Consider the following 13102-nt stretch of genomic DNA (forward strand, 5'->3'; position numbering starts at 1 on the left):
GTGCCGGTCAAACGAGCAAACTGCACGGACGGCCGGCCGCGCAGCTCCGGTCCCCCCGTGTTGTGTGTGGCCTTCGTCCGTTCGACTGCACTGCGGTGCAGCGCTGCGCCGCTACGGCAACAGCAGCGGGACACGGGCGCGACGAGCGACGCGAGGGATGGATCGGCTCATCGGCGCGTCCCGGGTGCACGTGGTGGATGCATGCGGGTTGACCGTCCTTGAAATGCTCATCGGCTCGACTTGAGGGAGCTTGAACTTGCCATCATGTTGGGATAGTTCTTCAGAGGCTAATTCTATACTCACTCGGTCCGGATTTATTAGACCTAAAAGCATTACAAACATGTCCTTTTTTATAAGGTTTCACTTTGACACCCTACATACATGCGGCCATTTCATTGGTTGTAGCGAAAGGCATTGTTGCTAGTCCCATGAGAGCATGGTTAATAGTATGGCCAACTACTGGCTATAAGTCATTGCCATGTCATCTATAGTCCATCTTATAGCCAATATGTACAATAGTTGATTAGAAGAGTATACTACTTTTTTTATTATAAGGCACATCTTTCACTCTCACAAAGTGCCTATGAGCACGTGCTAAAGCTGGCTCTTCACCAAGAGCCCGCTTACCTTCTATCTCCTTTTTTCTTAATAGGATGTGGATGTCAGGGCATCTTCAATGCTGACCCCCAACTCGCACCCCGTAATCGTCTGCGGGCTAGTCCGGACACTGATACGAGAGCCGGTCATCAAACCATGTCCGCATCTATTTCAAAACAAAATTAAACAAGCTGGACTATACGTACTAAATAAGCACTTAAAAAAAAGAAATGAGAAGCTTCTACCATCCTAAAGAGCCATGCTAACTGGTGTCTTTCACCTTCCGCCAACATGCTCACTTGAAGAAAATAAAAAGTGTTTGTAAAGAAAGTGAAACAAGTGCTTCCGCCAAACATGATGTGAGATGTGAATGGCGGAAGGTGAATTGCACGTCGCACATATTAGGCGGAAACCTAGCCTTCCCGGGGGAGGGCGATTTGGCTTCCAAGAGCATTTGCTCGCGGATGAACAGTAACTTGAAAAAAGGGGTAAAATATTTTAAAAAGTTCTGCATTTTTGTGGATGTTCATGTTAGTGTCGCAAGTATGCTTGACAATTTTCATGTGAAACGGAGCTGTAGTGTTTTGTCGGTGGAAAAAAAATTAGGGTCGCATTTTAGGGTAACTGTTGATGTTTCAAAAAGAAAAGTCCACACGCCAAAATGTTTAACTTTGTGCCTAAAACTTTGTAGGTAGCATTTGGATGTGATTACGAATACATAAAAACTTTGTTGGAATCTTTCTAAATTTCAAAACTCATTTTTTTCACACGCAGGAGCACGACCTTCCGCCAAGTTTGACTTATAAAAACGCCTATATCATTTGCCAAACAGACAAAATTAGCAACGGCTTTCCGCCATCCGGACAAAGAGAGGCCAGGCGAATGTCCGAACTCCCGCAGAGCCTTTATCTTGTATGGCAAACGCACTGCTCGGACGGTTGTAGGAGGTTTGAGGGTTCGCTTTGAAGATGTCCTTAGACTAGCCATAGTGGGAGTAACTTTAGTAGTAACATCGAGTCCATCTCAGCAAATTTGCTTATGTGGCAATGAGTTAATGAGGAGAGAGATAGTTATAGTAACTTAGCTAGTTACTGTAACATCACATGTCCTAATGCAATATGAGTCTGTAACCTAATAAATGAAGCTTTGCATGTTACCACAGTTATGTTACTATCCACTATGAAGGCAGTAACATAGTCTAGGGATATGTGTATGTTACTCACCATTATGGCTAGTCTTAGCGTTTGTTCCACTACATGACATTTATAGTTGAGAACAATTGGACCGGCTCGACTTGCAAAATGTCAAGCAAAGAAGCATTAACACGACCGACGGATCAAGCCCACGCGGTCAGCGCGGCGACGCACGTACGTAACAGCCGGTCGATGACAACGACGTCGTGACTCGCGAGGAAGCAAACGGTGGCCGCTAGCAGGACGGACGGGGCGACACGTCATCGCACCGCATCGTCGTCCTGTTCAGGCCGGCGACGTGGATGCCTGGATGGACCGACGTCGCCGTCCACGTCCCGATGCCCGTCCCCTCGCGCCGGTCAGCAGGCAAACAAGCAACCAAACAAACACGACACGGACGGACGGACGGACGGACCGCCGCCGCGGCACCGGCGCAGTAGAGCACACGGCCATCGGACGGCGCGTCGCACCGCGTCCCAGCGGGAACCGTGTCGCGCTCACCGCGGTCCGGGCTATACGTGTGATGCGCCCGTGGATCGCGTCGCCATCCCCTGCGCCTGCGCGCGCGGGCAGGGTCTGCTTTGCGCTCCGTGGCCCGGAGGAGAGGCGAGTGTTGTCTGCTACGGTGGGCCCACTGCCTAGGACGTTGAGACCGGCACGTGCAACCCCAACAAAATCCATCGCCGGCACCAACCCTGGCTGCACTTCGCCTTTTTCTCCTCGCCTCCTTTGGCAAAATTCTTCCCGGTGCCAGAGTCACGCCCCACCTACGTACGAGTCGAAGGCAACGACGAATAGCAGAGTAGGCGGGAGAAGAATCATGGCCAAAAATAAATCGAGAAAAGGAGCCCCGCTGCCATTTCTATTACGCTGTGTTTGGATGTCTGTAATGGACCCTCTGAAATAGATTTGGTATTTGCTAGCTTCCAATTCGGGTGTTTGGATGCGCACTGAAACGTCTGGACTGAAACGAGCCCAATACAAGAGTGAAATCGCGCTCACTCGCGCAGCCCTCCGGCGATACAGAGCTCCTCGGCTTCGATTTGGGTCGAATTGGCAAGTCCCGCAAAAGAAAACGATTGGAGACAGACGGGCCGAGATCTGCCTCCATCCCCGCGCGAGACCAGCTTCATGAGGCGGCGGCGCCGCCGCCGCCGCAGGTATCCATCCCGACTCGCCGATCCTCCTTCTCCTCCTCTCTCCGGGTGCGGCTCACCTTCAAGCCCCTCGAGCGCCGCCCCTTTTCCCTACTCCTGCAACGTTCCTCCTCTCCATTGGATCCATCCACCCCCATGCCCTCCTCTCGATCGGATCCATCCACCCCCTGCAGCCGCTCCCTCCCTGACCTGCACGGCCTCCGTCGGATCTCCGGCCACTGGCCACACATCTCCGGCCGTGGCACCCCATATCCTACCATGCCCGCAACGGTCCTCATGCCATCTCCTCTGCCATCATCTTCTCCCCTTTAACTGGATCCCCTTCCTCTTTCTTTCCTTGCTCAGCCAGCCCATGGCACTCTAATGTGGCGTTAATCCCTGGCGATGGCCTTGCAAGCATTAGATCAAAAGTTTATCTTACTCCCAGTGGCGGAGCCAAGGGGAGGCGAGCAGGGGCCTGGCCCCCCCTAACAATCGATCGAGCGATGCAACGTAATTACCGATCGGAACGCACATATTCCTCAGGTTTATACATACTCGACCCCCCCTAATTTTAGAAACAAAGGAAAAGGCCCATGTGAAGCCCACTAGTGGCCAGATTGGCCGATTGCCTCTAGTCTCCTGGCCTCCTGGGCGTTGGGTTCTCACGTGTGATTGGCCTCTACGTTGGTTAGTACGCGAAATTAGTCTCCGCCGTTCCTTGCCCTCGCACGCCCGGTCGCCTCTGCTCGCTCCCCTGCCCTGCTTCTGCCGATCCTATTCATACCGCGACGGCGCGACGCAGCCTCCTTCAGTTGTCAAATCATCCGGATCCAACCAGCGGGAAGTAGCCAAGAACCCAAAGTTGGACACATCAGTACATCACACCATGCATCTACTAATCTAAATCCCTAATTCCTCATCTTCTATCATTGTTGAACTTATACACGAGATTTGTGTTGTTTATTTGTTTTGGTTTTGTGATTTGTGATGCTATGATTCTATAATTCTATGAAGAATTTCTATCTTGTACGTGTCCTAAAAATTATCATGATCGTCATGCAAATTATCTTGCATTAGTTCTTATTTGTGATGTAAATTTTTGCTATGTCCAACTTGTCCAATATACAGTAGCTTACTGCAAGACTGCAATTTGGCAGCTATGAGGAGCAAAACACCAGTAAGATTAATTCATTTTTAAGCCTGTTGCTTCAAATTCTCATCCTACTAAAATTATTAATGAGGTTGATGTGCAAGTTACAAATCCTGATCCAATTGACACTAACGATCAGGATATGACGGACATGGCTAATGTTGGAGAACAAGCAAAAACATGTCAAATTGGGTGGTGCCACCGGAGAAGCAAGATAATTCTCGATATTTTTATATATCTAAGAGACCATATCAGCTAGGAAGTGCCCCTAAACACTCTAAATATCAATCTATCTTTTAAGCGCCAACTGGGAGACTTTCTTTGGCATTGCGTGATCATATACGTCAAAAAATATTAGCAGGTAAGTTCTCTTCATTATTAACATTATGTCATCTTATTGGCAATGGTAGAGGTAGATTCAAACTCATACAATTGTATCCATGTCGCATATTACGGTATGATGATAGTTATCTTTTCGGTCTAGAAAAGAAGTTATGAACTTGACTTGCCCCCCCCCCCCCCCCCCATACCAAAATCCTGGCTCCGCCCCTGCTTACTCCCAAGCTTTGGTATTTGCGTGTCAATATCATTGAAGCACAAAATTAGAGCCCGAGCATCACCAGGCAGGACTCTGAATCCAATGTGGAATGAGGAGTTTATATTTGTTGCAGCTGAGCTGTTCGAGGAGCACCCGATTTTTAGTGTAGAAGATGGGATGATTTGGTAGAACTGTCATTTCACAGAAGCATGTAGCTTGGAGGATGCACCACAATTTGTACTTTGTTCCCGTAAGATAATAATTGTTGTTATTATGTGAATATTTGTTATTTTTTATTGCTATATAATCATTCAATTATAGCCACACATTGTACAAATTTTGATTTAGAACAAAGCACTACCCAATTATATAGTTTGCCATCCAAACATGATTTCGTATTGAAACTTCACTGAGATTCCCTCAGCCAATTCATTGAGCATCCAAACAAGATAATTCGTATTCATGCCCATTACAGTTTCCTCAGTGAAATGGAATTGAAACCAATTCAATACGGAGGCCTTCAATACAGACATCCAAACGCAGCGTTAACGAAATTGAGCATGAAGATTTTGCAAAAAAAAAAACACAACACTTTTTTTACGTGGTACAGACGCACACTCATACATGCGCACGCACACTCATCCTAATAAACGCACGCTCGCACAACCTACTCATATGAGCACCTCCGAGAGACCGAGACGGCACGTCATCTTGAGATTGACGAAGTCGTCACAGACGTCTTCATAGTCGATGCACTCACTCCTATGAATGCATGTACACTCACTCCTACAAAATGCATGTACGCATACATTACCCTATGAACAATTTTGGAAGACTAGTCCTGCACATTATTTTAAGATTGATCAAGTCGTCATAGACACCTTCATAGTTGATGCGAACATTTTCCCTCGCTAATCACACATTGTCTGAAGACTTGATTTTTTATTTTAGAAAAATATGTCACCAATATAACGACAAAAAAATCTGGAATGGTTGTGTCTTTGCTCAAAGGATTAAATTTAGGACTCGCACAACACGGGAGCAGGCACGTGACGATCGACGCGGGGAGGCATCGGAGCGTGGAGCCGTGTCCGTGGCCGGACCCAAGCGCCGTGCGCGTTCACGGCCCGTGCCGGAGACCGAGGTGCCTTTCGCGTGCGCCGGGACGTGTGTCCGTGCGGGTTTGACCGTGACGTCCCGGATCATATTCACCCGCCGTACGTGTCGTCCCCCGGCTCTGCGCTCGCGCGGGTACGACACGGTGGCCGTCCCGGTCTCCTCCGCACTCCGTACCCCAGGACAACATAGAGTATACTACTACTTCACCTTTGCCCTAGGCAACATTCCTGTACGTACTCGGTGCCAGAGTCTCTCACCCGGCCGGCCCTGCCTATGCCTGCCCACCTACGTACGTACACGCCTACGTATGACATATGGTACGAGTAGAAACGACGGCGAGTGGTCGCGTAGGGTAGAGAAACACGACGATGTGTACACGTCATATCAAGTATACATGTATTTGTTTTTTTTAACAAACACAATACAGACACAGCTGTTCATACATACACACATTCATCCCTATGAACGCACGCACGCATACCCTATCCCCTATGAGCACCTCCAAGAGATTGAGCCGACACATCATTTTGAGATTGAGAAGTCGTGACAGGAGGTTCCTAATCGACGGCAACGTTTCCTCCCGCTGAACGCACACATATGTAATTGTAGCAATTTACCTTGACGGATACGTTTTCCGACACGTACATCATAAATTTTATTGGCAGTTAACGAGTGGACCATGCATGATTCAGAATGGCTAGATTTTGTGATGGAACTTGCACAATGCCCATCTGAATTGAAGTCTTAGACCTATCGCAGATGATTGCATTTTATCTAAAAGGCATTAAGGTTTGCCCATTTGGTCTCTGAAGGTGCTTACATAAACAGGGGTTTCATAGGAGTGAGTATATGTGTTTCTCAAAAGAAAATTTATGGGTGGTCACATTTATATGTTAGTTTTGTACTTGGTAACCGTTTCATTTGCGAGGCCCGTGCTGTCGGTAAGGGTGTTTCTCACGTACTATAATAAAGTACCATAGCATTTCTTGTTAGAACGCCGCCAGGAGCCGATCTTCCAACGCCGTTCTCCGGCGGCTCCCATCCGCCGGCGACTTCGGTCGTCGATGGTGAGGGGGGGGGGGGGGGGGTCGCCGGATCCACGCGTGTGGATCATTTTTACTCATCCGTAGTCTAGGTTTTTAGGTTGTTCATCGTCTTTGTTTTGGCGGCGACGATGACGACGTTGAATAAATATTCTTCGGATCCTTTTCTGACGAGGCCATCAGTCCTATGGTTGGGGATGGATCTGGAAATCAGTCTGTTCAAGCAAGGATGGTGTGGCGGCGGCGGCATCCTTGTGGTGGACCTGTGTCCTCGGGCTTCAACGTTGCGACGACGTTTGCTCCAGCGTCGGTGTGGAGCTTGGGAGGTAGTCCAGGAGCGGATTCAGATTGTGGTCTGCATCTGCGACATCTGGAAGACGAAACGTGTGCTGGGTTCGTGATTCATGGATGACAGGTATGGTTTCCTCCTTCGGCGTCTTAGTCGTGATGGGGTGCCAGATCTGGAGTTCGATGACGTGTCCGGGGTGTTGCCCCGGTCTGATTCGTTCAACGGCAATGGCTTCACTTTTGGTGAGCCACCTTGGAGGTCCGCAAAGCTGCATATCAACGATGGAGCCGCGTCGAGCTCGGGTGAGGAGGTGATCAGCCATTCTTTTTTTTGGTGGCTGGTGTGATGGTGTCGGAGGCAGGTGACGGGCGTTATTGTCAAGCTCAGAGATGTTCTGCTATCTTTTCAGTTTTGTCATGTCGGTTCTTACGTGACTTGTACTTTGTTCTTTATGATATGAATGAGACACGTATTACCATAAAAAAAATACAAGTGGAATCGAACAAAATTGGTTGGTGAACCGGGCGAGGAATAACAATGGTCCTACAACAACTACTACTAGGTGCCAGGCGAGCCGAGCCCGGGGAGCCGGGGGACCTGCCTGCCAGTCGTAGGCCGGGCCGGGGTGCAGACGGAACGGCGGTGGCTCCGTGATTTCCGTGGCGCCGCCGCGTCGTACGTGGACACGCCAAATCCAATCCACCATCGCCGCTCACGGCTCCTCTCCCACTCTCCCCCGTCCCGTCCCGTCTCCCTCCTCCTTCCTTCTTTAAAGAAGAAGAAGAACCCAGCCGCCACCTCCACCTCCACCTCCCCCTCCTCCCTCCGTCCCACCGGCTCCGATCGCCCGCCGCCTCCGCTTCCGCCGAATTCTGCACCCTTCCTCGGCAAGCGCTGCGGATAGGGTCGCTGGTCCACGAGGACAGCAGCTGGAGTCCTGAACGAACTCTCCTCGATTCCTCGGGCGGCCAGCCTGTCCATCCATACGTGTCGGGACGCTGGCGGCAGGCCGCCTTCTTGGCGTTTAGCCACCGCCTGGCCGGCGGCGGTCCCCGTCGTCGCCGCCGCTGATAGTCCGTTGTGCCGTTCCTCTGTTTCGGTCCGGCATGGAGGCGGCGGCGGCGGCGGCGGCGAGGCAGAGGGCGCGGCCGCGCACGCCGCCGGCCGAGGAGTACGACCCGTGGACGGCCTGGCTCTACAAGCCGCGCACCATCTCCGTGCTCCTCGTCGGCGCATGCCTCCTCATGTAAGCAACCCCGTCCTATCCTATCCCCTTCGCCGGTCGATCGATTCCTCCCGTGTTCGTCGCAATTCCCGAGCTTTTTTTTTATCTTTTTTCTTCTTCTTCTTCTTCCGCCGGCCGTGCGACCGGCTGTCAAAAGTCAAAACCAGATGTGAAAAAGCGTGCGCGTCTGCGCTGGGGCAAGTACAAGGGCGTGCAGGGATATCAGGTGCTGCAACAGTGTCAGAGTTGTACACTCTTTTTTCCCCAAGGAATACTTATTTTCCTGGGTCCAAATTTAATGGGGTTTGTGCCAAAGGATTCAGCTTTCGAATGAATGATTGAAGCATAATGAACCAACCTAGGAGTGTAGGTGATGAGAATCCAAATCTTTTCCGAATATCTCAAGCCAATTTTATTTGTCTGAAAATATTATTCTGCTGCTCGGCTGCACTGCATTTCACATCATCCTAGAAGAACACCTCTGCTGTTGCTTGATGAATGAATGAATGAATGGATGTGAGCTGAGTGCCAAGTTATCCCAAAGGAAAATATGTGTCGGAAGAACTCACACGGGGCAAGCAACGGATTCAGTAACTTGTAGCACTACTGAAGAAATGTGGACTGTTCTTCTTCACCTCTTTACTTTCTCTAGCTGTCATCTGACCTCAAACTTCAATATTTTTCTGGTTTCAGCTGGGCGAGTGGAGCTCTGGATCCGGAGGGCGCTGCCTCTCACAGCAGCTCGACATCTATCAAGAGGTATTATGTACTAGTAGTAGTATGGCTGAAGCCAACCTGAATTTCCTTTTCGCTGTCATGTTCATAACGGCTGGGGAGAAATGCTTTCTGATGCGGCCTTTTCGGCAAAAATGATTGGGGAGAGCGAGTGACGCTGACATGGTTTTTGCCTGCTGGCGCTTTCCAGGGGTGTCTGGGCCATGATTGCGGTGTTCCTCGCCTATTGCACACTCCAGGCACCATCAACGTGAGTTAATTTCTCCCAGTTTTCATTTTTTTCTGTAGAAACTGAACATTACTGCTCAATTGTGCAAATTCAGTTGAATTATTCATGATTTAAGAAGATTCTTGTAAATTTGCTTGGTGTGCTGGTCTCATTGGATGATTTGATAGACAATAATTCAGCCATCTGGCGAAATTGTGACAGGATACTTATTCGGCCCCATCCCGCTTTCTGGCGCCTGGTGCACGGGCTGGCGGTTGTTTACCTTGTTGCTCTCACCTTTCTTCTTTTCCAGGTTTGATATACGCACTATTTGTACTTATTTTTTTCCTCTTGGAGAACATGCTATAAATTGCTATGCGCAATATTTGTTACTGTTCTGTTAGCATCTGAACACATTGATTTTGACACTTCAAGAGTAAATGCCTTCTCATAATTTCTCGCTTGTTTTCCAGAATCGTGATGATGCACGCCGGTTCATGAAACACCTTTCTCCTGATCTCGGAGTTGGTAATGTCTTTGTGTGAATTAGTTAGTTTCACATTCAACACTGGTTAAATTGTGAAAAGATGGTGTTAATTAACAGACCCCCTGCTTTTTTTTACCCCCATTGCAGAATTACCGGAGAGGTCCTATGGAGCCGATTGCCGTCTGTATGTTCCAGAAAACCCTAAAAACAAGTTCATAAATATTTATGTATGATTTCCATGTGAACCTTCCTATTTCATGAAGATGGCCTGCCTTTTATTGTTACTGTCATTAATCCCATCAAATTTGACGGCTTCCTGATCAATGTATAGGAGACATTGTTTGATGAATTTGTGGTCGCCCATGTCTTGGGCTGGTGGGGCAAGGCTGTAATGATACGAAATCAGGCTCTCCTCTGGGTCTTGTCGATTGGCTTCGAGCTAATGGAGGTTAGATCTGGTCGTCTTGTTTGGAAGAAGTTATGCTTTTGTCGCCTTATTGCCGTCTTTGACAATGAAGTGTGCTCATTATCATCTTTTGCAGCTTACGTTCCGACATATGTTGCCAAACTTTAATGAGTGCTGGTGGGATAGTATCATCTTGGACATCTTGATCTGCAATTGGTTTGGTGAGACATCTAAAGACACTTAATGACTCTGCATACCTTCTTCATGGCATATATTACCCAGAAATTTCCTGTAATAGATTTATGCATATTCAAAAAGCTGAGTGCTTCTCGGTTTGCTTGATTTGATACAGTTCCTTTGAATCTGACCTTATCAACTGTAACGTGATAACATTAAAAATATTGATGTGATGTATCCAAAATTTGGAAGGGATAACCTGTAGTGCCTGATCGACATACTGCTGATTGCTACATAGGATACTTCCTACTTGACAATAAAATTTAGTTTCTCTTGTTCTTTTGCTTCAGTGGTAGAAACTGGACTAGCACCAGTAGCGGAACAAGTCTTTGACTAATACACAAATCACTATTTCGAATATTGATTGCCCTTATGTTGATGGAATGGCTACTTTAATAATCAAGTACTATGTGTACGGGAGCTAACCATGTTCAGCTCACTGAAAATTCATATCAGTTGCTGCAACACCTCATCACACCAACTTGCTAGTTCTGTCACAGGTGCAATCTTTTACTGAAATTCTGGTATTCTGATTCAGGTATTTGGGCGGGAATGCACACGGTCCGGTACTTCGATGGTAAAACATATGAATGGGTTGGACTGAGCCGACAGCCCAGCATCATGGGTAAGGTATGATCACTGAAAATACATCAACAGACCAATGGTTGCCTTGTCTCATGAATCAATTGCATCCACAGTCCCTAATTAGCACATCAGTGTTCTTTTGCCACAATGAGTGGCCAAGATCCTGTACTTGTCAGATTCCCACGGTCTCCTCCGGCTTTCTCAAAATTACAGCATGAATAATGTTTTGAGTTATGACAGACTCTGACCAGATTGTAGTGCAAGACCAGTAGTAACTCCATGAAACCTTTGCTGTCAGCCAGTTACTGAGGAAAAGTGAATTGCTTTGACTTCTTGTATGTTAGATACCAGGCAACATGATGCAAGGGCATCCCAGTGGGGCTGTGTCTCGCGCTGTTCAAATCTGTCTTTTGTCATTATTGTTCCATGATTTTTTTCCCCTTTCATAATTTGTCTGCTGCATGCCAATTCTCTATGCATTTTTCTGGTACTGTACCCACATGTGAACAGTAACAGCCTGTTACAGACAACCAAACTTGTTAATCAGTCTTTGTACAGCTAAGCAATCGATATGATGTTATGGCCTAACAAACATTGATTTGGAAGGAAGCTTGCTAGAGTCTGAGAAAAGGAAATGTTGTTTAAAAGAAACTATACTATTTTTTATCATCTTTTTCACAGTTTATTCTTGGGAACTATTGGCTGACTTTATATTAGTTAACTGACCATTTAATAAAAAATATTTTCAACATAAGTTGGTGTCAGTATTGTCAGTGTGATTTTTCGTTGAATCTTGAGGCTTAGCCGTGCAGACTATTTAGTTTTGATTCAATCTGCTTACACCATCTACTTCCTCCCTTTTGATTTGCAGGTGAAAAGATCGTTGAGCCAGTTCACTCCGGCACAGTGGGACAAGGATCAATGGCAGCCGTTCATGGGTCCGTTGCGGTTCATCCAAGTGTTGTTCCTCTGCGTCGTTTTCATGATGGTGGAACTCAACACATTTTTCCTTAAATTCTGCCTCTGGATCCCTCCGAGGAATCCCTTGGTTGTGTACAGATTGATCCTCTGGTGGCTGATCGCGATCCCGACCATCCGCGAGTACAACTCGTACCTGCAGGACAGGTACTTCTCAGTTCCTCTTGCACAAACCTGCCAACAAATTAAGCATGCATTTATTGATGGAATTATAACATTTGGCCATGAACTGTTTTGATCACCTCAGCAAACCGGTGAAGAAGGTCGGCGCCTTCTGTTGGCTCTCTGTAGCCATATGCATAGTGGAGCTTCTTATCTGCATGAAGTTTGGGCATGGTGAGCTCACCTTTTTCACCTCATCATATATAACCCTGCTGTTTCATGCACTGCAAAATTGACATTTATAAATGTCTAACATTTAGAAACTGAAATGATTTTGGCCAGGGCTTTTTCATGATCCGATGCCTACCTGGCTGATCATCTTTTGGAGGTCGGCGGGGGTAGCGTTCGTGATCTTCTTGCTCGCGTGGTCGTGGAGGAACCACCAGAAATTCCGCAGAAAGAATCTCTGATAGTTTGGTGGGAAGAGTGATTTCTACTGAATCACTTCAAAGTTACTTTTTCTATACATAGGCTGTACATATATGATGTAACTGAAAAACCTCAGGGGAGCCAATTCCATGTGGCTCCTGACAGTGACACGAACCTGGTCTGTCACAGTAGCCCATTGTTGCCAGCTTCATAAGATTGACAATTATAGATCAATCAACAATAATGCATCAAGGCATGATGTAACGAGCTAATAAATCGAGATTCTACATTGATTGGGGTCTGTCTCAAAATGCTTGGACGATCTTTGTGTACAAAAAATATATAAGTATGGGGCTTTTTTTTTCCTTTTGCGCCGAGTTTATATTTTTGTTTGGTCCAGGTTTCTGATGCTAACTAAACTATTCTGGACAAGAACAAGAAAAGAGTCTTTAAGGAGTTGTAAGAAAAAAGGAAGTCCCAAGCATATACTTAAATAATGAAAATTGTAGGAGAATATGGTTGGTTAATAGCTGGACTTTGTCACAAAAATTGTACAGTAGTATTTTCCTGTAAAAATGTATAATGGCTGGACTTTGTCACACCTCTTCTACTAAGTTGTGTGGCAGGCCGCAGGCGTGTTCA

The 13102-nt window shown here is 47.2% G+C and overlaps 1 protein-coding gene across 1 annotated transcript; it reads left to right on the plus strand.

The window, feature by feature from the left end:
- The first annotated feature begins 7775 nt into the window (after window positions 1-7775).
- Window positions 7776-12826, plus strand: LOC123144567 (CDP-diacylglycerol--serine O-phosphatidyltransferase 2). Its single transcript, XM_044563779.1, has 12 exons — window positions 7776-8314; window positions 8987-9052; window positions 9219-9278; window positions 9459-9549; window positions 9710-9764; window positions 9871-9950; window positions 10055-10171; window positions 10266-10350; window positions 10905-10996; window positions 11823-12076; window positions 12177-12265; window positions 12374-12826. Exons 1-12 carry the CDS (start codon window positions 8175-8177, stop codon window positions 12499-12501), a joined length of 1257 nt encoding a protein of 418 aa, XP_044419714.1. The 5' UTR covers window positions 7776-8174; the 3' UTR covers window positions 12502-12826.
- The last annotated feature ends 276 nt before the right edge of the window (window positions 12827-13102 follow it).

This window comes from Triticum aestivum, chromosome 1B (assembly GCF_018294505.1).
Source record: "Triticum aestivum cultivar Chinese Spring chromosome 1B, IWGSC CS RefSeq v2.1, whole genome shotgun sequence".
Lineage (NCBI taxonomy): Eukaryota > Viridiplantae > Streptophyta > Magnoliopsida > Poales > Poaceae > Triticum > Triticum aestivum.